The 25,391-nt window shown below is 31.7% G+C and overlaps 1 protein-coding gene across 2 annotated transcripts in view; it reads right to left on the reverse strand.

Moving 5' to 3' along the window:
• Positions 1-119: 119 nt before the first annotated feature.
• Positions 120-25,391, reverse strand: part of LOC106067309 (LIM and calponin homology domains-containing protein 1-like) — a 146,141-nt gene continuing 120,869 nt past the window's right edge. The window contains exons 7-27 of one of the 2 annotated variants that reach the window (XM_056038939.1): positions 25,093-25,354; positions 23,988-24,267; positions 22,644-22,821; positions 21,704-21,837; positions 20,854-20,971; positions 19,311-20,279; positions 16,549-16,669; positions 16,235-16,396; positions 15,581-15,684; positions 15,094-15,198; positions 14,891-14,984; positions 13,859-14,092; positions 12,339-12,433; positions 11,641-11,670; positions 11,165-11,257; positions 10,624-10,954; positions 9,612-9,778; positions 7,867-9,190; positions 7,279-7,443; positions 6,728-6,767; positions 120-4,947 (exon numbers count right to left, since the gene is read on the reverse strand). In XM_056038939.1, the coding sequence (XP_055894914.1) occupies positions 4,929-4,947; positions 6,728-6,767; positions 7,279-7,443; positions 7,867-9,190; positions 9,612-9,778; positions 10,624-10,954; positions 11,165-11,257; positions 11,641-11,670; positions 12,339-12,433; positions 13,859-14,092; positions 14,891-14,984; positions 15,094-15,198; positions 15,581-15,684; positions 16,235-16,396; positions 16,549-16,669; positions 19,311-20,279; positions 20,854-20,971; positions 21,704-21,837; positions 22,644-22,821; positions 23,988-24,267; positions 25,093-25,354 (5,025 nt within the window). In that variant the 3' untranslated portion in view covers positions 120-4,928. The remainder of the gene's footprint in view (positions 4,948-6,727; positions 6,768-7,278; positions 7,444-7,866; positions 9,191-9,611; positions 9,779-10,623; positions 10,955-11,164; positions 11,258-11,640; positions 11,671-12,338; positions 12,434-13,858; positions 14,093-14,890; positions 14,985-15,093; positions 15,199-15,580; positions 15,685-16,234; positions 16,397-16,548; positions 16,670-19,310; positions 20,280-20,853; positions 20,972-21,703; positions 21,838-22,643; positions 22,822-23,987; positions 24,268-25,092; positions 25,355-25,391) is intronic. The other variant, XM_056038940.1, reaches the window with a different exon arrangement.

Genomic DNA, 25,391 nt, shown 5'->3' on the forward strand with positions numbered 1-25,391 from the left:
AAAAGGATGTATGTTCATCTACATTTATTCTTTAATGCATAGGTCTAGTGAATGTTCAACTCTATTGTTAGTTAACAATGTAGGCATGTTACTGAGTTAAATAAAACAAACTCTGCATATTAATAAATATATAGATATAATTTATTTGTATTTTTTTTTGTTATGTCAATGTACATAATAAACAATGTAGTGTATACAGTTTAAACAGTACAAAAATAAAGTTATGTTAGAAAATACAAGCAACACATATAAAGTGCATTACACTAGAGGGGAGATAATAGGGGCATTGTCATCTTGGAAAGAACAGACGACTGAAAGCTTATTGATTTTGAAAGAACCAGACATGTATTAAATAATTAAGATATCGGCCTTCTCATCAATGGCACAACACATGCAAAATCTTATTAGCTGTATATGTATGTCTGTGTTCGAACTGGCTATAACTGGCATGTTATGTTGGCATCGACTGTTAGCATTATGGAGATGCTTTGTATGAATAGTGCCTGACGTTTTGTGTGTGTAGATATTGACCCAATTCTGGGAAAGTAACTTTGAATAATTAAACCAATCATCAGTGCACTCCAAGTGAGTCAATCAAGAAGAAAGAAAGACTTGACTACTTCATAACTTAAGAGTAAGGTCTATTTTCCGGAAGTAATAATGTACAGCGCAGTTAAAACGTAGTGTTGTTTTTATATCACTATAAGTCCTAGTTCTTGTGTGCTCTTGTACTTATTTATACATTTTTTAAAAATTATTGTGTTAGTGAAAGGCAAAACAATAATTTAAAAATATATATCAAATGTTTAAATTGCCTGTGTGCTGATAGTTAAATCAAATATTGTTGGCTCATCCTTAAATAAGATTGTTTTTAATTGATTGAAATCTAGGTTTATTGTAAGAACTTTTCTACTTTGAAATGTATTAAACATAAGGGAGGCTATGAAAGAATAGAGAACTCAGCATTTAAAAGGAACAAATGTACATTCATTGAACCTGTTATTCCAAGAATTTTTGTCTTATTCAGAAACAGACAGAATTAGTCTCTCAAGTAGCTAGCTAAACATGTCCTTACACTAGCAACCATAAGGTCAGGTCTGTACAGTTTATACTTGAAATATAATCAAAACATTATTAATGAACAAATCATGAGATGCTTATACACTCAAATATATATAGCTTTAGTCTACTCAGTTCCACACTCATAGATCTAGTTTACACATGCATAGATGCTAACGGCTCTCAAAAACTCTAACAAAGAAACACAAAATTGGATTTTTCAGTCAAAAGTAAATGGAACAAGAGTGAGTACAAAATCCTAAATAGTAGACTACCAGTTCATGTGTATTGACTTTACTAGAAAGAGCAACACTCTTCCATTTATATGTTTTCCAGAACTTGAGTGAATCTAAGCATTACTCACACCTACCTACTATCACACTGTCTCTTTTTTGCACAAAACAAAATATGTGAGAACAGGTAAGAAAAAATAATAAAATGAACACAAAGTATTTCAATCTCCTAAATGATTTCATGATAATAAAAATTGGCTAGAATTAAGTTAGGAAAAAAACACAGGGAAAGTTCCAATCACTCATTGAACAAGCTTGGTTTAACCATTTTCTCCAAATTATAACTTAATATTTATTTAACTTTTATACAGAAAATATGCTAACAAAGAATTTAAATAATTTTTTTGTTTGTTAGTCGAATGTAAACAAAAGAAGAAAAATAGAAATGTAATATTTTACATTTAGATATACCATACACGTTAACAAATGTGTAATGAAAGGTTCAAAATACAAATTTTATATTATATATGAAATTAATTTTTCAAGTATTAATGACTCAGTGAGCACAAAGGAATGAGACTTTGATCAGTGATAATGAAAGTAAAACAAACTAGAGTTTACCCCAATATAAGTATTGTAGTACCAGTAAGGATTATTAAAAGAATATAGGTAACATATAGAGAGTATCTAACTGAAAATATTACTTGCATATGTTCATCTGGTTTATCATAAAGCTAGAGGGGCAAGTTTATATGCATAAATGTATAATGGTTGATAATTTATTAATCAACACATATGATGGTAACTATATAAATGTTATAAACAAGCCAGCGTTTTTAATAAAATGGCTTTTCAAAAATAAATTCTTGGGGTCATCAAAAATTTACAAATGACAATATTTATCTTCTCACTCATGCTGTGGCAGCCAATGATTTGGTTGTATAGTTACTATATAATTGTTCCTGTAGGGCTGCTCCGAGCATTATAAGTCAAATCTAGTCTTTCATTCGTTGAACTTAACACTACAACAAGGATCCTTTTGAAATCTGAAACTAAACTACTATAACAATCCTGCAATTAATGTCAGTTACAAAAACAGACCATCCACTATTTACAAATTTATACAAAACATATCATAATAAACTTTACACTTTGATTGCATTTTCAATTCTAGATATTAAAAAACCATACAATTATTCTAGAAAAATTATTTATTTTTCTATACAATTAAATATAAAGCTTCAATAATAATCGAAATATATAATAAGTAATGCAACAGACAAAACAAAAAGATGTAACTATATTTTTATTTTGGACTGCAAAAGTTGACATCTCACTGACAAATTTAACATCTGACTGACAAAAGTAAATGAAATGATTTGAATTGAAAGACATTTTTTAAGGACATTCTCAAGACAATACATTCTTTAAGTATAAAAATATGGCTACAACAAATGGACAGGAAAACTAGAAGCTTGTAAGGGTAAAAAAACATTGTTTGAAAACTTATCTAAAATTGAAAATGAAACTAGAACAAATGTGTCATTCTTTACCTAACTTTATCAAATAATTTAATAGTTTACATGATGTCAAAGATAGAACAGATTATAATTTTAAAAAAAAAATGAGAACATTTTTTTTTTCAAAATGCATCACAGGATTTGAACACAATTAATAATTTATATGTGCTTCTTAAAATATTGTATAAATTATTAAAACTTGTACCAAAATATTATAGAAGTGGCTAATGGGCTTATTTATCTGTAGATTACATTGTAAAAAAAAATATTGTTCAGTGTGAGAAAATGAGTAAATTATCCTAACCCATTCACTAATATTGGGATAGAATGCATTGTTTATGATAGCCTACGATTGGGGTAAGTTGGGATAGAAATTTATCAGCAATTTGTTAGACTTTCCTTTTAGAAGGGTTCATTGTCTCTCATTTGTTAGGAAAACTAAAAAAGTGTACAGCTCTTTTTAACTGTTTTTATTTTCTGAAACGAAAGTGCATTTAATACAGTGCATATGGCCTTTACAAGGAACTGAGTATTGTTAAAGCTTTTTTTGTTCAAAAATTATTTGAAAATTTTAAATTAGAAATATTGTTCTATTTTTTTAAATATTGTTCTATTTTTTAAAGAATGTTACAAAAAGTGTAGTTTTTCTAGATTTACCACTCATTGCTCAGAAGTTAAGCCCAACCTTGTAAAAAACAAATACAGATTAACTCTTTAGTCCATTACAAAATATTCAGTACTTCATTCTGTTGTTTCTGATGTTATTTGTCAACATGTTTTTTCAAATGGAAACACATTATTTTAGTTTGTGGACCTTATGTCATTGATAATTTATATCCTTATTTTTTAAAGTCACAATAAAAGCAATTGTAAAATTTTAATTTTATTTAACACTTTAAAATAGAAAAATCTTCAAAACAACATAATATTCCTTAAAAATGAATAGGAAAAAATGCAGTTATGAACAGATAAACATATAAATATTTCTCAAACACATAATTAAACAGTACATGTATAATGTATTGTTTTCAAATTCAAATGTAATTTGAGGGTTAAAGTCATCTAACATTAAGGTTAATGTCTCAATACTTTTACAACAACAAAAGCCTGAAAAAAGATGGATCTCAGCACTCATATAGCCATGTATGCATCTATTCTTTACATCTACAGCGTTCTTTAAAGAAAATGGAAGTTCTAAATTTCTGGTCAATAACAGCCTAATATCAAGATTATAAGAGCAAAGCTTCTATGGAGACAGGTAAGAGAAGTTCGTTCAGGAAACATTGGGAAGAGAAGCTGAGGCACCATCTTGCCCTAACTGGAATAGAGTATAACAGCTGGCAGTAAAAGGCATCTAAAATAGACAGCTGATAGTCTCTTGTAAAGGCTGTGGGGTATCTGAGACCTAAAAGAAGAAATACTGGTGATAGCAAGTGAACGCAGTGAAAAGAGAACTTAAATCAGTTACTATCTGTGTTGGATTTGACAAAGTATATAGATTACAGCTAGTTCTACTTTGCCATATGAAATACTGCACTCATTCTTAATCTTCAGACTTCTAGATATGCCTTATAACTGTGTTGCAAGCATTTAAATATGTTGATCCTTATCTTAATTATTCAATCTCCAGAATCTGTTCTTAAGAATGTACCAGGGTATCCAGAAATATTTTTAAAACTTATCCAAGCATAGATTTATACCAACTTATGTTTAATAGTTTATTAAATTTATTGTTTTTTATATTATAAATAGAAATTTAAAAAAAACAAAAGAAATAACATATTTATAAATATACTTTAACAATCAGAAAGTAGCCAAAATAAAATGTGTATAATTTGGTTTTTACTTGTATGGTCAATAAATGCAATACAAGTGTTACAGATGACTGATAATACAACTACTAGGTTTGATTTTTTCAAAGTTTAACTGTATGGTTTAAATGTTCACATTCCATTTGCTGGGATAAACAGCAAAAAAATGTTTTAAAGCTGAAACACAAAATTTCTGTATATCTTGACTTCCATCTCTAAGAACTCTAGACTTTACTGAGCTTTAATCCATCTCTAAGAACTCTAGACTTTACTGAACTTTAATCCATCTATAAGATCTTTAGACTTTACTGAACTTTAATCCAGCTGCAGAAAGAAACAAACATTTATATGAAATATATTGAAAAAAAATTGTTTATATAATAGTAAAACATAAATTATTTTGAATTAAATCTTATTATAAGACTGATTTTGGTAGAAAAAAACAACAACTTTAAAAATCGCTTAAATTGGTATATAATTTCAATAATTTGTAAATTAAAAATTGATTCATGATATTACAAAAGTCAGTGTCCATATTTATTATTCAAGTTCAAATAGATATATGTATATATTTCATACATTAAGTAGTAGTTGGAGAGAGTGCAAGATATTAATTTAGTGCCTTGCCCTAGTGCCTTGTCTACATATGTGATATATTTGCTGCATACATGTCATAATAGAATATATTTAATTAAGTGAAAAAAAAAACTTTTTGCTTATTTTTATTCCATTCAATAATAACCAACATAGAAGTACAGAAGATACATTGAAAGTTGATATAAAGATAATAATCAAAAGTAAACATAGCCAACAACTTTTAAAATTTACAGACATCAGAGAGCCAATAGTACACCACTAGTCTAAGGAGTCAAAATGCAGACTAAAGAAAAAAAAATAAGACCAAACTAAAATTATTCTATTTTGAAAAGGGAGACATTGAATTTAAAAAAAAAAGAAAACAGAAAGTTAAAAATAAAAAAAAACAAAACTGAGAAGACAAAAGAAGAAAACTCCCAGACAAACAAATGATTTGATTTAACATTTATGTTTAAACTGACATGTATAATCCACATTAAACAAAAATAAAACAATTATAATAAAAAAATAATAATGACAAAAAAAAAAAAAAACAATGTAAAAAAATAGTAAATCTACAAGTCAATCTCTTATCAACCCTTTGAGCAACAAGTAAGTCCAATGTCACAAAGAATTGTCAATTTTCATTTACTATTCAATGTCAGCTACAAATTTCCCCAAAACTGTGAAAAGTTTTATTAAAATATTAAATGCATAGCCCTATTAAATACTTTTAAAACGGGTAACCATACATTTTATTTTGGTAGATCATCGCATATTCAGATAACTAAAAATCTTGAAAATATATCTTTAAATTTTGCCTGGGAAAACTTTAAGAAACAATGTTCAGTTCACTTTAGGCCTATTCAAACTATATTTTGTTTTTTAATACTAAGGCTCAAAGAGTTAACAGTTTTGTTGTTTATAGAAATCAGATCACTTTAAAAAAAAAAGTAACGAAAACAATCAAAACCAAAAAAAATCAACAACGATGAAAAAAAAAAGAAAGAAAAGAAAAAGAATTGAAATGTAATAAACCATGATACTAGGATCATATTATGAGCAATTACTAAGCTAAATAGAGATTATCTACTGATTTCAATCGCAAACTTAAGAAGTCAACAATTTTAGTCTTCTGTAAAATATAATGAACTGATTAAATTGCCTTAGCATGCTTGCCATGCATCACATTAGTATGCAAGTGTCATAGGTGCAGACATTCACTTTTTAACTAAAACAAAAATAAAAATTAAAACACTATTTTTTTTTCAATTTACATTCTCATAAATTTGTATGTTAAATTTTTTTTTTTCGTGAAAACTTAATATGATTTTTTTTAAGACTCAAAAATAACTGTATATAGTTAATTAATTTTCAACAATTTTTTAACAAGTTACTGTTGGTTTGATAGATAGTTATAACTAATTATTGATGTGTCTGTGACTGGAATAATAAATCATTAAATAAATCATGATGCAAATGGCAGCAACAATTACAAGCAATAATGAGTGGCTACAGCGGTACTTGCATTAAACGGCCATGGTATGCTTGGGAACTTTTTCTGACACCTGTAGTAAAAATGGATGCTATGATACAAAAATAAAGCCCCCCGAAATTAGATTTATCCTCAAAAGTAAAGTTCAATTTGTTTTATTATTACTACAAACTGTTATAGTTTGATCTAAATAGTTTGAACATAATCTAAATAGTTTGAACATAATCTAAATAGTTTGATTATAATCTAAATAGTTTGAACATAATCTAAATAGTTTGAACATAATCATGTAGAAATATAAAGTAGAAATAAATACTTATTATAAAATTAGAATTTCAAAAAAAAGAGTGAAAATTTACACAGATGAAATTTTGTTGGTAATCACAATAAAAAAAGAAAAACTTTAAATTTTTTTGTGTAGTAATATAAAACTTAATTTTAGACATTAAATAATGAAGCATCTAATTTTTTATGCAAGTTATCATGCTTAAAAATAGTGATTATACATTAATGAAATCACTGAAATAAAAACCTATTACCACAAAAAGAAAACAATTCTAAAAATAAAAAAACAGTTGTCTTACCTTCATCATTGCTGTAACAGTTGGGACAATGCAACTTTGAACCTCGAACTCTGACATCTGCTCCATGCTGCCCTGACCCTAAAGAGGTGTGGCACACACAGCATCTAAAACACTGGACATGATAAAACAGCCCTAAGGCTTCAATGACCATAGCAGTTCCAAAACCTGTAAGTTGAGCAAGAGTATACATACTTAATGTAGCAAGAGTTACTTCTGTAACATATAGAGCAATGGAGAAACAGTAAAACTATTCTAGAACAAATTGTACAAGTGCTCCTTCTTCCCTAGTGCCATTAGAGAATAGAATGGGTTGCCTGAATCAACCAGGAAAACCAACAACTTAGCAAAAGTTTATGAAATTGATCAACATGCATGACTACATTGACATATGAAAAGTGTAGGACATAATTATCTTCTTTTTTGAACTTATGTCTGTAATCTATAAGATTAGATAACTATCAAAATTTAGCATCACCATGTATCAAAAACAACGTACAGAAATTTAAGTTCCAAATTTGTAAACAGAGTTAGTTCTAGAGAAAAATTGTGTACAATAATAGGGAAAACAAACACAGGGATAAAACTCACCTATTTCTTCATTACAGTGAGAACAGGGCTGTTTGCCATTAACTGGAGCCCTGCCTTGGTCAGGCTGGGAGTATCTCGACTTAGGTTGCTGCTGATTGTATTGTGAAGCGTAGTTCTGCTGGTACTCCTTGGGGGAGCTGGATAGATTGTGCTGTGATGTCATGCTCTCATTAGGAGGGAGGGAGGATGAACGTGATGAAGAGTAAGAGGTGTTGGAGGAAAAGGCCAAGTCAGGAGTGCTGCCTCTTAGCCCAGAGGTTTTCTGCAGAAGAGTTTGTCGAATGGCCTGAGGCATGGAGGTATCTCCTCGCCAACGGTTATCATTCGCAGGTTTGATGGGTCCTGAGAAATTTGAAGAGTGCACTGAAGTCTTGGTGGTGGGTAGTTTACTACTTGATTCAGCCAGCCGTCTACGTTCAGCTTCCTCTATTAGCCAATGTTCCCCAAAAGCAGAAAAAGTGTGCCTCTTTTTGTCATCGCTATTGTCCATCCATGGAGCAGTGAACCTTTTATTTGGTTCTGTATGCCTGGGTGAAAGAGCTGGGTTTGTAGTGCCCACATTAACATAAATTTCACTAGGGTCACGGAACTTGGCTTTAGGCACAGAGTTCAAGGAATGGAGCTCCACTCTAGAAGGAGCTTCTCTTGTAATTGGTGTGACGCTAGAAACCTCTTCTTCTTTAGGTGTGGCTTCCTGTGAATTGGATTCTGAAGGCAGAGCCTGCATTGGTTTTGCTCTCCTATTCATTGCAAGCATCTGCTCCCTGGAAAACCTGTGGCCAGCCTGAGAAGGGTCACTCTCATCTCCACTGCTGCCCTCAAGATTTCGGGACAACCTGGAGGTGGGGATGGCATTCTGCTTTGGAGGAGGATGATGATTAGCATTGACTGTGTTGAGTGTATAACTGTTTCTTGAAACAGTTGGTTGACTGGAGTTAGTGAATTTCGGTGGTGAGCTGCTTGTGAAACTAGTGTTGTAAGAAGAGGAACTCTTATCTCTAAGACTGGGTGAAGCACTTTGGCGTTTTGCAGCTACTGGTTGAAGTTTTGGTGCTGAGTTGTAGCTATCTTGTTGCTGCTTTCTCAAACGCGGTTCTTCTTGCCGATTTGAATAAAGCTGTTCTTGTTGATTTTGAAGCTGTTCTTGCTGTTGTTTTAAAAGAAGTTGTTCTTGCTGTTGCTTTAGAAAAAGCTGTTCTTGCTGCTGCTTCAAAAGAAGCTGTTCTTGTTGCTGTTTTTGAAGGAACTGTTCCTGCTGCTCTTTTAATTTTTTAAACTCTTCTTGCTCCTTCAAAAACTTTTGTCTTTCCAGTTCTAATTTTTCCTGGAGAATGAAAAAAAAATAGTTTTTATTTATATTTTTTTAAAGCTATTGAAAGCAACTGACATAAGAATGAATGAAATGTTGTTTTCTTAAACTTAGATTGTAACAAAAAAACAACAATCATGAAACTGATCATTACAAGTTTGAACAGATTGCAATATAATCTAAAAAAAAGTAACTGGGATCAAACTAACATTATCATAATATGTCAGGAAGTACAAGGTATTTTTTAGGCCTAGTCTCAACATATATCAGGGCACGACATGGCCTAAATTGTGTTCATGTGCCATAAAATCAAAATAGAATCAACTATAAAATATCCCAAAACTATTAGCCTAGATTTTCAAGTATAAAGGGAGACAAAATATTTTTTCCACTTTAACAAAAATTAAATCCTGCTAGCTTAAATTTTTTTTTTTACCTTTTCTCTCCTGACTTCTTCCTCTTTTTCTCTTATTGCCTGCAATTTTTCTCTTTCTTTAGCTTTTTGCTCTTCTTCTAGTCTCCTTCTCTCTTCTTCTATTTTCTTCATTTCCTCAATGCGAATACGCTCCCTCTCTGCCTCCAACAGTTGAGCTGTTTCTTTGTCTATCAAAGTAAAATATATATATAGATAGGCCTAGTATATAGATCTGTATATTAAAGTAAAAATAAAAATTTTAACATGAAAATAAAATTAGCATGCAATGCGGTTTCAAGATAATGAAACAAACCTAAACAATAATTTGGGCTATTTTTGTGATAAATTTAATTAACATTTATATATTTAAATATTTCTGTTATTACAACTTTGTCAATTACTTTCTATTGCTTAATTCAGTGTTTCCCCACCTAATTTCCAATGTTTAATTCAGAGTTTCCCAAACATTTCCCTTAAGGGAACACTTCACACATTCTGAGTATTTAGCAGAACACTTAGCTTTTTTTTTGAGAGATTAATTTATTTGGTGGTCTAAAGTAAAGTAAAGCTCCCCTTTCAGACCGTGCAATCCATAGGGCAGATGATGTAAAGATCATCTGTTTCTGTGGTCCATGGTTAACAAGGGTGTCATGAGGCCAGCACAATGACAAACCACCTTTACTTTTGCAAACTAATGTCAGATGCCCATTAGAGTTGGACAGAGGCGCCCAAAGATCCCAAAATAAAAAATCCCAGTCTTCACCAGGATTCGATCCCGGCACCCCGGTTCGGAAGCCAAGCACTTTACCATTAAGCCACCACTTGGTGGCCTACTAGTTTATTATTCTAGTAGTTTATAGAAGACCTATTCAGGCCTCGTGGAACACAGTTTGGGAAACAATGACTTAATTGAAGAATGGCTAAGGTGCATAAATCTTAAGTGATTTCAAAGTAAAAATCCCCATAAAAAAAAATATTTAAAAATCTAGCAGACCAAATTAGACTGTTACAATAAAAATTGATTTATTCTTACCAGCAGATGGCTGAGATCCAATTTTCATTTGGAACTGAATGGAGTTTTCACTCTGCCTCTGCTGATTTCTTGGATCAATGATAAGTGTGGAGGAGGGGGGTGAGTACGGAACAAAAGGTTTAGGATGTGAAAATGACATGTTTTCATACTCTGGCTGTTGCTGTTTGTTAATGCTGAGGGTTACAGAGGTTGTGTGGGATTCTGGCTGTTCTCTCTGAACAGATGTCCCTGCTGCCTCAGCTGCTGTCTGCTGTATCCTGGCTCGTCTTTCTGCTCTCCTCTCCTCTAGCATTTTAGCAGTTTCTGCGCGAGATATGAATGCCTCATCTTCCTGCAAATGATAAATTAATGTAAAGGAAATTTATTACAGAATAACTACTACAAATACAAAATTTAAAAATGATCCTGCAATTATATATAAATGTTTTACAACAAATAAAATATTAAATAATAAATATGTATAGAGTATAATATAACGTAAATTTACACACACACACATTTTTTCGTAATAGGTAATAATAGTAAATATAATTGAACTTACTTCTTTTCTTTTCTCTACCTTTCTTTCTTCAACTTTTCTCAAATCTTCTTCATATTTTTCTTGCAATTTTTTATTTTCTTCATTTATTTTGGCCTTTAAAATTAACAAGAAAATTTTTAATGTCTCAAAATATAAAGGATTTTTTTCAACTAATAAATGCTATTTTAACTCAAAATTGGGGGGGGGGGATACTCTCAACAGGCATAGGTGATGTGATGAAAATTAATCTCAAGCTAATTTATCAAATTTGAAATGAATATAATGATAATTAACCTTATCTATGCAGCTTACAATTATTTGAACACTACACAAATGGAATAATTTTCTTAAAAGATAGTGTAGTATAGGTCCTATCAAGAAAATATTTTTTTTTATAATAAAAAAGATTAATTTAAAAAAAAAAAAGAACAAATAAATTAAAACAATATCCTTCTTTTCAGCTAAATGAGTAAAACTGAAACTATTAATATTTTTACCTGATCAGTCACATCAAAACTGTTAACATACTGAAGAGGAAACAAAAAACATGCGTAAATTAGTCTAACTACTAGGGTCAACACACAATCGGAGGATCACAACTAAATGTGAAACAGACTACTATGCTATTTCATTAGTTAGCTTTCAGAAGCATTGTTTTTATCAACCTCTGATCACACCAAAACTTCAGAAGTTTGATATAAAAATGGTCATGCAATAATTATTCTAAAAGTATTAGCTTAAAGTGATTTTTATTAATAATAAAAGAGGTCTTTGATTCCATCTGAATATTTAGCACTGGGAGTAAAGTCTAGTCTCTACATGCACTATAAAGGGTTTTTGCACAAAAGAAACTAAAAAAAGAAGATGAAATAATTTAAAATAAATCTAATCTAAATGATTGTTTGAGTTTTATCTTATAAACGCAAGGAAATGGAATTGGTAATGGCATTGCTTGCCCATATTGATGCTCCACCTAACTAGAATTTTATGAGAAATTCCAACTATTTATAATAGTTACATCCAATCAAACAACAGCTAATGTAGTTAAGCAGGAAGGATTTATTATGCCTTTTCAACTGCATGTTTATTGATGCAGTGTAAATGGGGCATCAAAACTATTACTATGAATTGATATTTAAAACAAGCATTGCAGCAATGGCTACCTACTAAAAGGATTACTTAATTGGTCATTTACCTGTCTCTTTTTGTCTTGTTGCTGGGTCCAATCTTCAATCCGTTTCTCCCAGCTCTCAGATGATGTTCCATTAGTCTCTGGGAGTCGATAGCGGTCTGGTAATGAATAAAATTGTACACAACAGATAATTTATTTTCATATATATGTATATATAGACACAGTGGCTGAATGGTAAAGCGTTTGACTTCCGAATCCTCATGAAGACTGGGAGTTTTAATTTCATGATCTTCAAGCTGCCTCTGAGTCCACCCAGCTCTAATGGGTACCTGACATTAGTTAGGGCAAGGTAAAGGCAGTTGGTTGTTGTGCTGACCACATCACACCCTTGTTAACCATGGGCCACAGAAACAGATGACATTTTACATCATCTGCCCTAGAGATCACAAGGTCTGAAAGTGGAACTTTACATATATATATATAGAGAGAGAGATATAGATAGATATATAATTCCAGAAGGATGGGCTTTATTATTATAATACCTCCACCCCATTTGGGCCGCAAAGTCTAAAAGCCCTTAAAAGTAATATACCTTTATTTTGGTACATCCCTGGCACAGTCTAATTGACCCTAATTCTTCCACAATTAAAACCTGTCTAACACATACTCTACTATAGCTATCAATTGTGGCTCTTAAAAAAAAATACTTTAACTTCACCTCCTCAATAGCCACCACTTGTATACTAAATTCTTTGGTCTTTCAGTCACATAAAGATAAAAGGCCTTCATTTGCTTCCTACATAAGTCTCTTTCGATCTTTGGATCCTCAGTTCTTGTCTAATGTCTAAATAAAATCTTGCAACCACAAATGGAAAAAACATTCCTTAAAACATATTCCCCTTCCTCCCATACATGCAAACATATTCACACCATTAAAGTGCACCTTCATGTATTAAATAAAAACAAATACAATATCTATTTGCATTTATCATACTTATACTTTTTTTTATATAATTGTGCTCATGAAAGAAACACAATCACAAACCAGTTTTAAAAATATACAAGTTAAAAATGGGCAAAGACCTTTTGAAGTGACATAATATACAAATCTTAAAGTTGGAATTGACAACTGTGGGTAGTTGCAATCATTACTAAGAGCCATAAGTGCTTAATTATTCCAAGGATTTGGTAGGCACATAAGAGGAAGACAAAGAAATGAGTCTAACATTTTAGTTAGAAAATTTCTATTCTAAATTAAAATTACTTTCAAAAGAAAGTGCAAAGCAAATTTTAACATTTCTGTGCCATAAGAAAATAAGATTGAGAAACAGAGTTGTTTTCAATAAAACAATGACACTTAAATTTTATGAGAATGATTTTAGCATCGCTGAAAAAATAAATTTCTGGTGGAAATTCAAAAGACAAAAGCAAAAGTTGGCTCCATAGTTTTGAACTATCACTGTCACAGAAATATCACTGTCAGAGAAGTAATACTGAAGAAGATTTGGGCAATTGGAGCTAATGATGTTTCAAAGAAATATCATTAGAGTAAGAAAAATGTTAAGAATACATGCAAAGATTACCAAAGTCTTTCTTGTCCTCATTGGAGTTTCGTCGAGGAAGTGATGCATTCAGGCTGATTCTCTTAAACGTCTCACTTGCATCACTAACTGGGTCAAATGTGTATTCTTCCTTGTGGCGCTGGCGCTGCCATTTGCGCAAAATTGCTGGAGGTCCAGACCCATCACTGTCATCTTCTAGGATCTGAGATGAGCTTGGCGATGGACGTGTATTGAATGAAGATGGTGACAAGTCATCTGAGGTAGCAAAAGGAAATGATCTTGTGTATTAGAAATTAGTGTAAAAAATGACTACATATTTTACATGCAAATAGGTGAAGCTTTATGAGTCAATAACAAAAGTGAGGTTGGTCTAGACTTGAGTAAAAAAAAAGTACCCCTTTCAGACCTTAAAATCTATTCTATAGTTGATGGTTAAGAAGGGTGTCAACGATCAACCGTCTTTACTTTCATCAACTAATACCAGATACCCATTAAAGTTGGGGGGACTCTTGGGCATTCTAAAAAACCTGAAATTAAAAATCCAAGCATTCACTGAGATTTGAACCAGAGACCCCTAGGTTCAGCAGCCAAGCATTTTATTACTCAGTCATCATGCCACCTCTAGACTTCAGTAGAAGCTTACAAAAAAATGGTGTTCGTACTATGAAAGAGCATTGAGAGATTTTAGATTCTTGCTATGACTTTAAAAAGGTAAAGAAATTAGTTAATCATTCAATTCAGGAAAATACATGAAGCCTCTTAAAACAGGAGCTTCAGCTTCATTAGCATAATAAGGTAATTCATTTTTTTTCTTTCCAGCAGAGTTAGCAACTGGAAACTAAATGTATTAGCTTTCCTTTCAATGTTACTAGCAAAAGCAGTTAATGATTCTTAAATGTAATGCACAGTGAAGGGGGAACATGAATCTTATAGATTGTATATTGTCTCCTAAGAAAGAAGAAACTATCTAATCATAAAATAAAAATCATTTAATGTTTATTGGAACAAAGTGATGAAGTCTTATGCTCATCATGCTGCTAAAGCTCTACTAACCTAAAGAGTCTTGGGATCTGTCCAGTGAAAGGGTTAACCGAGTTTCAACTTCAACCTTATTAGACTGGTCAGTATGGACTGGCTCATAAGAAAACTAAAACAACAATAGGAACATTAATAACAATAATGAACAATACAATCTTCTAAGATAAAAATGTAAATATAAAAATTAAATAATCTTTATTGATGAAATATTCTATTACCTTCTGCGGTTTTCTATTCTCAGCTTCTCGTCTCTCTGTATCTTCTATTTGTTGTTCAAGCCAGGCTTTCTCAGCAGCCAGCTGATGCATTACAGAAGTATTGCTCTGTTAACAGTCAAAAATATTTTGGACTAAGCACAACTTTAAACAAAAAAATTAGCTTATTGTTATTATTAAGGGCTATGAATCAAACTGTGTTGCCCTATCATTTCATTTAATACAAAAAAATCAGCAAGGCTGCCACCGTGTCATTTATGTTGAGTGCAAATTCCATTTGAGGCTTGATATGAGTTAATAGTACATGTCTAACTGATAATATCTATTTTTGTAACAGTATTTCTATAAAAATATCTTTTAAAAACTACTAAACAATTAAGCATAAACCTTAAATCTTTTGAGTCTTATGTCAATATTATCTTCTAAAGTCAAATATATGGCTATATTTTTACCACAAGGACTATAGTGCAAAAAAAAAAAAAGGCATTACATTCATATCTATGTTCATGTAGATTTCCCCAGCTGATTGGCGATTAGAATTAGATTGACCTTCATCCTCACTTGAAGAGAAGTCTTCCTCATCATCAAAGTCATCTGTGAGATATGTATATATATATATATATATAGAGAGAGAGAGAGAGAAACAAAAGTACCATCAATGAGCTTGTAAAAAAAGTTAATCTTACAATACTACAAAGAAAGTATACATCCAAATATACTAAAATATCTAAATTAGTAAATAGACAGATTAAATGCTATAATTTTACATTTGGAAGTTTCTGTTCTATTACAGAAAGCTGTTTATATGTTATATAAAATTTTATGCTAATCATCATATTTTTAAACATTCTTCTTTTAGATTATGGGACTATCTATTACATATAAATGTTAGAGATAGTTAGTACAATCCCATATTTTTAATTCTATTTTTTTTACTTACTTTCATACTAATTCATAGACTATTGTTTCCTAATTAACTGCTAGACTAATTATAAAATAAAACTATTTGTTATAAAACTCATCTAACGGCATGAGTTTACTTTAAATCTTTCAGTTGTTAATACATTAACAAAATCAAAGCTATTAAGAACATACCCCTCTTATCTTACCAATTACAGACATTACTTTTTATTTGTTATCATACCTTCATTAGTTTCTCTAGAAATTCTCAGCTCAATGTAGCCTGCACTGACAGCTCGGCCTACAATGTCCCCAACTTCAGAAGTTGACTTCTCTGAAACATCCATGTGGTTGATGCTGAGAATAGTGTCCTTGACCTTTAGTTCACAAAGATCTGCACTGCTTCCTAACAATAAAAAACATGCAATCATAATCTTCATTTTCTTTATAAATTTAATTTATGTAAAGCTAAATCTAAATGTAGAAATGAGTATATGACTTCAAGTCAAGTAAGTCATGACAGTCACATAAAAAAAATATTCTACTAAAAAGTTTTACCTAAAGTAACTTTGCTGACTGTGATGGGGGCATCATTGTCAATCCCACCAGTCAAGAAAAAGCCAAATCCTTTGTCATTGTTAGCTTTCTGGCTTATAATTATTGTCTTTTCAAGAAGATTCTGAAATAAAATTTTAAATATTTCCTTTTTTTAAGCATGATCAACACCAAAAAAACTTTAGCCATATTAATTTATCAAAGCAATTATAAATCTTAGTACTAATCACAAATAAGGATGTATGAAAACTAATTCTAATTAATTAAAACTGTATATATAGGCCTATGTTATTGAATAATTTTAAACCTCATTGTTGAAAGATTATTCAGCAGAAATTTTACAATTAACCCCTTAAACACTATTATAGCACTAAATGTATTGCTATTATAGAATGTATTTAAGATGTAAAAATTCTGATTCTATCACAATAGTGATGTCCAAACTCTCGACTGTGGCCATATCCTGCCCATTACTACAGAGCTATATAGTTTCCCTTTCAGACCTTCTGATCTATAGGGCAGATGAAGTAAAGAATTTTGTTTCTGTGGCCCAAGGTTAACAAGGATGTCATGTGGCCAGCACAATGATCAACCACCTTTACTTTTCCCTTACTAATGTCAGGTACCCATTCGAGCTGGGTGTTTTCAGAGGCACCCTGAAGATCCCATGACACATGGGAGGGGGAAATCAAAATAAATTCATTTCAAAAAGTAAAAAGTTATTTCAAACTAGTAAACTATTTCCAAAGACAAGCTGCCTACAGACTATAAACATAGAGTTGAAGCTAGGTGCTGAAACAAATGTGATACATACATATATTAGACATAAATTAATAGCATCACCAGGGACAAAGTTTTTAAGAGAGAAGGTAGTGAATTAAAATGCTATGAAAACAAGGGAATGCGCCAACTGAGGCTCGAACCTGTGACTCTGGATTCAACACCACCGCCTAGCAATAACGCACTAAGCAAACTTAACCTCTAGACCATCGGAATGTCCAAAAAACATTCTTCTGGTCCAGAGTCATTTCGCCTTATGCAAATTACCACCCCAGTGGTCAAAGGTCACAAGCCACAGCTAGCCCCTCCCCCACCTCGCAGCATCCATTCACTAACAACTTCAATAGAAGCCGACACAGACAGCTGTTAGGCATGTATTAGACAAACGATGGCTCTATCTAATTGTATATCTCTCATAATGACAAGTGGACAACATAAACACATAACATATAGAAGCTTCAGTGGGTATGAGCAATTAAGCTGTGAGCGTAAACATAGAGTTGAAGCTAGGTGTTGTAGTTTCACTACCTTCTCTCTTAAAAACTTTGTCCCTGGTGCTGCTATTAATTTATGTCTAATATATGTATGTATCACATTTGTTTCAGCAATAGAGATTCTATTTAAGGCAAAAGACAGATGGGAATGGAGAAAGATGGTTGTGTGTGGTGCCCCAATGGTTCATAAAACTAAGGGAAGGTGAAGCTGAAGGTGAATGGCTGAAATATAATGTAATTGTAAAATTTGTTTCCCAAAGAACTTCAACAGTCTTTAAATATTGAATATTTTTTTTTTAGCTTTACTTCTTTCTAACTATTTTTTTTTAACTATATGTAGGCCAACCTGCCTAACAAAGGAACAAGGCAATTTGGGAAAACATGATAATTATATATATTATTTATTTTAAACATTAAAATGGTTTAGAAATAAATACAGGATATTTGTCAAACAATTTCAACATTAGAACGATAAGTGGTCCATACCAACTTTTGATATATTTTATATATGCATGCATAAAACAGATTTCTTTAGTTGTTTATACACTTTAGATTAAATTAGTTTATATAAAATGAATACTGACATTTGACTAAAGGAGCACCAATAGTAAAATCACTAAACTTAGGGACGCTTAAGAACAGAAGACTAAAAACTAAGCAAAAATACACTGAACCATTAACTTAGAAATGCAAAACACAAAACCTTATAATATACTCAGCAAGACATAAAAGTACATTTCTTATTCTTTTCTCTAGGACTAATTTACATAAATGCTCTTTATTTCCTAGCGTCAATAGGTCATAGAAGAAGGTTGCTTGCATCAACCAAGAAAACAATGACATAGAAGGTGAAGAGTTTTGTCAAACTTACTAGATTTACAAAAGGATATGTAAGAAGATAGTAATCTTTTTTTAAAAAAAAAAATATTATGAGTATAGCTTATAATTAAGTGACAAATATATCTTTGTGTGGAATCTTCTTATATAATACAGACGTTACTTCAAAAAAGAAGATGATTACGTCCTACGCGAAATGAAATGATCATTATCTATATTGAGTATTTGGGATGATATTAATAACAGAGAATAATATTAACATCTGCAATACTGAATAATCGTTAACAAAAAAATTCTCAAAATTCAATATTTGTAAAACATTAAAATAAAATCTTGTAATGAAGATGTTTAAAAAAATATACTTGGATACATTTTTAGTCCAATTTTTCTCACAAAATACCTGCAAGACCAAACAACTACTTTTCAAACAACTACTTGATTTTATTTGTTATCACTAACATTTAAAAAGAAACTAATTAGTTGTACGAAAATAGAGTTTTTTTTAATTATAATATTCCCAATATTATACTGTGAGGTCTCTATTTTTTGTAATCAAATTGAACAAAGATTGCAAAGATAGCAAAACTATTTGACATAATGTTGTGTTTGAAACAAACTATTTTCTTTAGGAAATTAGCAAAGAATGTCTCTCACCTTCTTACTGTTATAATCCGCCTTCACTGGAGGCGCAGAGACAATTGCAGGAGCTACAGCAGCTACAGGCTTTTGTGGGACCGAGGGTGGGTTTGATGTAGGAATAGGTGGGTATGAAGACGGAGAAGGTTCTTTGTTGCTATCCAAGGAATCTTCATGCCTTCGTCCATCTTCTTCATCCTCATCCCCTTCACTTTCATAGCTGCTGCCATCACTTTCCTCTTTGGAAGGAAATGATCCAAAGTTGCGACGAGCAGGAACAGGAGCAGGCGTAGGTTTATACTCTGAAGTATCCTTCTGAAATGCACTCTTCCTTGCACTTAGATCTATTTTCTCATTGTATCCTTGTTTAGGCTCCAAAACCTTGTTTTCTGAATCAGTGAAATTTTTCATGATACTCCCAATTTTATTTTGTGTTCTTGAGCCTACATTATGAACAGTTGTGATTTTCTGATAAGAGTTATTATCCCTGTCAGAAACAGAATCACTTCTTGAAAACATCTCCTTGGCCTTGCCATAGGATTCACTTTTTTTATTGCTAGCATCATTATCTTTCTTGGTGGTAACATCACCATTGGTATCCTTAGTCCACTTAGAACTAATTTCACTACTGAATCCTTTGTCTTCAGCTTTACTTTGCGTTAAATTGATAGAATTTTTTCCCACAATTTTATTATCCGAGTCACCTTTGAACTTTGGAACGCGGTGATCCTGATCACTTATTTTAGTATAAAAGGTGTCATTATCATCCTCATCAAAAGCTCGAAGTTTGTCTGTCAGTCTTGACCTTGATGATTTAGAAGATACGTTTGAATTTTCCTCGGCTTTAATTGAGTCACTGAAATTGTTATTTTTGTCATTTTGATCATCAGAATTAACTCCATTAGTTTTTGTGATATTATGTTTAACATTTTGGTTTTCATCATCGGAGTCTTTGGCCCATGCTGCAACTCCATCTTTGGGTATTGCCTGAAAAACAAAGTTAAAATTGAAAGTGATTCCATTTTTTTTTTTGAGTAATTACCTTGAATGTGATTAGGTTCTGATGCTTTTTTTGTTCTTTTAAATTTACATCACATTTTTATACAAATTGGTTTAAAACTTAACATAAATGACATTCAAAGTTTTAGTGCTAAAACAAATTATAAATAAGCTATTCTATTATTACGGGTTATGTTTACTCATGGTTTAAATTTAGAATGATGCTTGTTGTTGTTTTTTTTTACTCAGAATGATGAGAGAGTTAATGCATAATGAGTTTTAATAATTGATCTCATTTAAAGTCTTAGCATTATAAAAAAACAGAAATGGAAACAGCTTTTTGTGACTGGGTCTCATATGCATAGGTTGTAATGATAAATTAGGGAGTAATTGTGAAATTCCAAAAATTAATCAATAAATAAGATTTAAAATTAAACACTTCCAAACATATTTTTATTATATTTCATTGCACCATTTAAAATAGTAAAAAGAGACTAATACAAAGATGAAAAAAAGGCAAAATCAGCTGCAACTTTTACAATCCAACCTCCTAAATACACACCTGAGTAAAGCTGGATGATGAGCTGCTAACTAGTTTTGTTTCAGGTGTGAAGGCATCATCATCATCATTTTCATCTTCTATGGGATAAAATGAGCGTCCAGAACTCCTTCTTCTTTCTCTATTTGCAAAGAAAGAAAATCAAGTTCTTCATATTAATCTTACTCTACTAAATGTGAAAATGAAAATCATATGCATTATGTAACAATAGTAAATGGTAATTATTTTAGGATTGAGTAACTCTAATAAAAATTGTTTAATGATTGTGCAATTTATAGAACAATGTCTCAATAATAATAAAAAAAAAAAAACTTTTAAATATATTATTTCCATTAATTATAATATACTTTCCTCCAAGAATCAGTCAATCATTTCCAAATACAAAAACATTTTGCTTTTATTTAATAATTTGATTGCCAAGGGAACAAAAACATTTTTGTGCCTATTACTTGTTACAATCAGGGACTTTAGTTTTAAAAGGATATTTTGTGTGATTCTTTAAAGATGTGTTATGTAAGATTTTGTGTGACTTTATGTTTGGATTACTAAACCAAAAGGGAGTATGTTGAAGCAAGCCCTACAAATGCTAGCTTAATTTTTTATGCTCTGTCAAACTGTATACTAACTGTTCTCCTTAATTAGGATCACCCATGGTGTTTTCAATCTGTTTGTTCATGAGTCGGCTCAAATGGGAGAGAATTAAATCAATACAAAGTGGCTAGTTGTGTCCCTTGGAATGTTAAGTGTTGATAAGCCCACACACTAGAGTGGTACTATTTTTTTTTTTAGTAGTAGTCTGAGTTGTCACAACAGAGAACTGAAAATACTAATGGAAGGAGGGAGGGCTCCCTACCTGTCCTCCTGCATTTGAGAGTATGTTTTAGGTGCCGAGGTTGGATTGATTTCTTCCTTTTGTTCAAGCTCTTGCTGTAAATGATATGTACGCTCAGACTGGCTTTTCCTGCGGTTTTTCCATGAGCTCAAATCCTGTAAAATATTAAAAGAGATGTGAATTTTTTTTATATGGCATATAAGGCATGAAGAAATAAGCAGACACAAATGTCAAAAGAAGGTTAAGGCTAGTAGAACTGGTCCCATTACTTCCTAATAACAGTTAAACAGTTAAGCCTAATCTAATGTTGAACTGCTAGATAAACTGGAAATTAATCATTAAGGGGGAGTGTAATTTTTTTATTACTAGGTTAGTCTTTTAACTATATAAGGAGAAAATATTTAAATTTATAGTTGAAGTGCAATCCCATGAGTAAAGGTTTTAGAAATAGAATCATATAGTTGGATTATTACACCTTTAATGAGCCTAAATATTAAATTTAGTGACCAAAAAAAAATTCAATTTCTGAAGCTAGGTTGTAGTAGCCATTTCTGTGAAAAAATGAGAAAATGTTTTTAGTTACTGATCTTATTCTTTATTTGACTTTGGTATGCAAATACATTTTCAAGTATTCTTTAAAAAAATAATTATATTAAATTGTTTTTTCACTAATACAAGAATCCCCAGCATGCAATTGGATATTGAAATTACCAAGATGTATTAACCACCCAAAATCATTGAAAAAATGAAATTAAAAACTAAAAATTGATATCTATTTTTTTACATTGATTTGTTTATAGCTTTACTGGTACATTTCTAAAGGACATCTATATATATATTAAATATAATTATCATGAAAAAGTAAAACTCTAAAATCTTGTTTGCGCCAATAAAAAAAGAGGACTAAAAAATTTTTTTAAAAGCTTTATGATTATAAATGTAAAGAAAGAATAATAATTACAGATTGCCAATCTGCATCATCATCTTTGGCTCGTGATATTGAGGCACCAAGTTTACTTTCAGCTGCAACTCGCATCTGCACTTCAGCAGTGTAGGCCAAATCATTGGCACCCTTCAGTTTAACGAACTGAAGAGGGTCTGCGCTAGATGAAGACTTTCTGTTGGACTGTGAGCTCAGCCTGTGAAATAAAGTTAACCAACTGCAACGAAAGCAACAAAAGCATTCCAAGAGGAAACATTTAATGGACAAAACTTATTGATCAAGATATTTGGTAAACAACTCAGACCCTCTATGATAAAAAAAAAATTATGACCAATAAGGCTTCTACCATTTTGTTTCTCTAAACTAAAAAAAATAAATGTCATATCCTAGTGACCAAATCTCTACCATTCTGGAGCAAACAATTATCAACAACAAAGTTTTTATTGGACTTCAGCTAATTTTTAAATATCACAAATATAAAATAATAAAATAAAAGCTTCACAAGTAAAATATTGTCTAATTTACATGTCTAATTTACATGGTGAGGAGTTGACTCGATAATGGAAAACCCATGACATAATAGAGTTAAAATCTAATTAACAAGCATGAATAGATTGTCACACAGATATACATAGAACATGATTATATTCTTTTTTGAAGGAATGTAGGACAGGATTATATTCTATGAAGGAATGTCTATTATTAATAAGATACAATAAGTGTTCTGCTGCAAGCATAAAACTAAGATGCAATAAACATAATAGATTTTGCACTTCACTCATTTAGAGAATAGCTTAATTATCATGTAATCGAGACAGTAAGGTGGCGGACACAAACTGCAAACAAAGCAATGAAAATCATTATTGAATATAGGTCAAAAGACCAAACATTTCTTATGTCATGTCATAGTTTGATGTTTTAACATCATGTTGACCTGTAAGATTTAGATGAGGCTTCAGAAATGATGATTATTAGAGCCCAGCCCAAAACTTCTGCAAGATTATAGGGGGATGACAGGGGGATGTCAGGGGGCTAGGCTCTAAATTGGGACTATTGTTAATTGTAAAGTGTAATTGTTCCTAGCTAGCTTCAATATATTAGATGTAATTACTATGTGCATAGCCCGCACCCCCTCTGCTCCATATATATATATATATATATATATATATAATATAACACAATACAAAGCAAATACTCCATAGTCAGGTATCCCCTCATGGATGAAGTGGGGGAGATAAGAAGGTTTTGTAATAAAAACAATTCTAATTTTACTTTCGATACTATTTCCTAACACTTTAAAGCTCTCCTAGAACCAGTGCATCAAATTAAAATTGAGGAAACCATTCAATGGGGCTGTGTTACCTTCTTGTGGCATAGTTGCTCTCAAGAGCATCTGATCCTTGCCTGGAGTGACCAGAGTTATGAGATCCATCCATGCTGTCAGTGGAGGAGTACCTCCTATGGTAGGAGCTGTTTGCCAGATCTGGACTGCTGCGGTAAAGAGAACTGTTGCGGTCATTGCTGTAGCTTGAATCAAATGTATGAAAGTTGAGACTGTCTCTAGTTTTGTTCAGTGCAGATGCACTGCTGTATCTGGTCATAGGCATCTTGCTGTCAGGCTCATCCAAACTTTCAAAAGACTCTGAAAATTTTTTAGTAAAATTTTGAATGTGAATTGTGAATGGTATTCATTATTAGACTTAAAAATAAAACAATTTTAAATAAGGTAAGAAAATACTGCTTGCAAGTGTAAAGGACACAAAAGACTTTTAATTTCACAAGAAAAGTTGTTTTTTTTTTTCATTTCTGATTTGTTCTAATGAATTTTAACATGTATATGCACGTGTATAATTATTAATAGATTTAAATTTGCAAGTCTTTTTTATGTAAACAACAATTTCTAGTCATTTATAGTGCCATAGCTGGGAGGGCGTCCAAATTCAAAAGTCCCCTTGGGCCCTCAATTGAAGGAGGGGGCCCAAATGAATGTCTTTATTTTTCTTTGCATTAAATATTACGCCACTGCCATGTTATCTTGCTATTTACACAGAGTCAAAAAATACTAGACAGCATTGATCTGAATGATGTTTTAGACGCCTTATATGTCAGTATGTCGCCTTATATGTCAGTATGTCGATTGTCAAAATGCAGGGGTAAAGCCCTCCACCCCAGCCCCCAGAGCCCTATAGCTACATCACTGATTATATAAAAAGTTTTCTTGTTGTTAATTAGATAAATTTTAAAGTTTTTACAGGAAAGCTAAAGACCTCTATTTATAACCCATGAGTTAACTAACAAGAAGTCTAAATCTAATTGCAACATAGAGCTCCCAATACAGTGTTTACTGTAAGAAGTTGTAAAATTGATTTTCAGATTTCTTATAATATTTTAAGCATAATAGATCTAGGTCAAATAACCCTAAACAGGAGGAATCAAATATGGGTCAGAGCTGTATTGGGGCACCTACCTTTTTCAAATGAGTCATAAGAACTATCTCGAGTGTGATGGAAGGACAAGTCTACACTGCTGGAGTTGGCGGCAGGTCGGCCTTGACTCCCATGGGACCAATCCCAGTGAGAGGAGGACAGCACTGGGGCCTGATATTCCCGCTCAACCGTATCTGTGTTCTGCCTTAGATGGACAAAAGCAGCAAATGCACTCAGGTCCAGCTGTGGCCCGTGATAGTTTTTAGAAGCATATTTTCCAAGCCAGAAGATGGTAATAGCAACCTGAGAAGAAAAATAAGCAACAAAATGGATAGCATGA

The sequence above is a fragment of the Biomphalaria glabrata genome, chromosome 8, assembly GCF_947242115.1.
Source record: "Biomphalaria glabrata chromosome 8, xgBioGlab47.1, whole genome shotgun sequence".
Lineage (NCBI taxonomy): Eukaryota > Metazoa > Mollusca > Gastropoda > Planorbidae > Biomphalaria > Biomphalaria glabrata.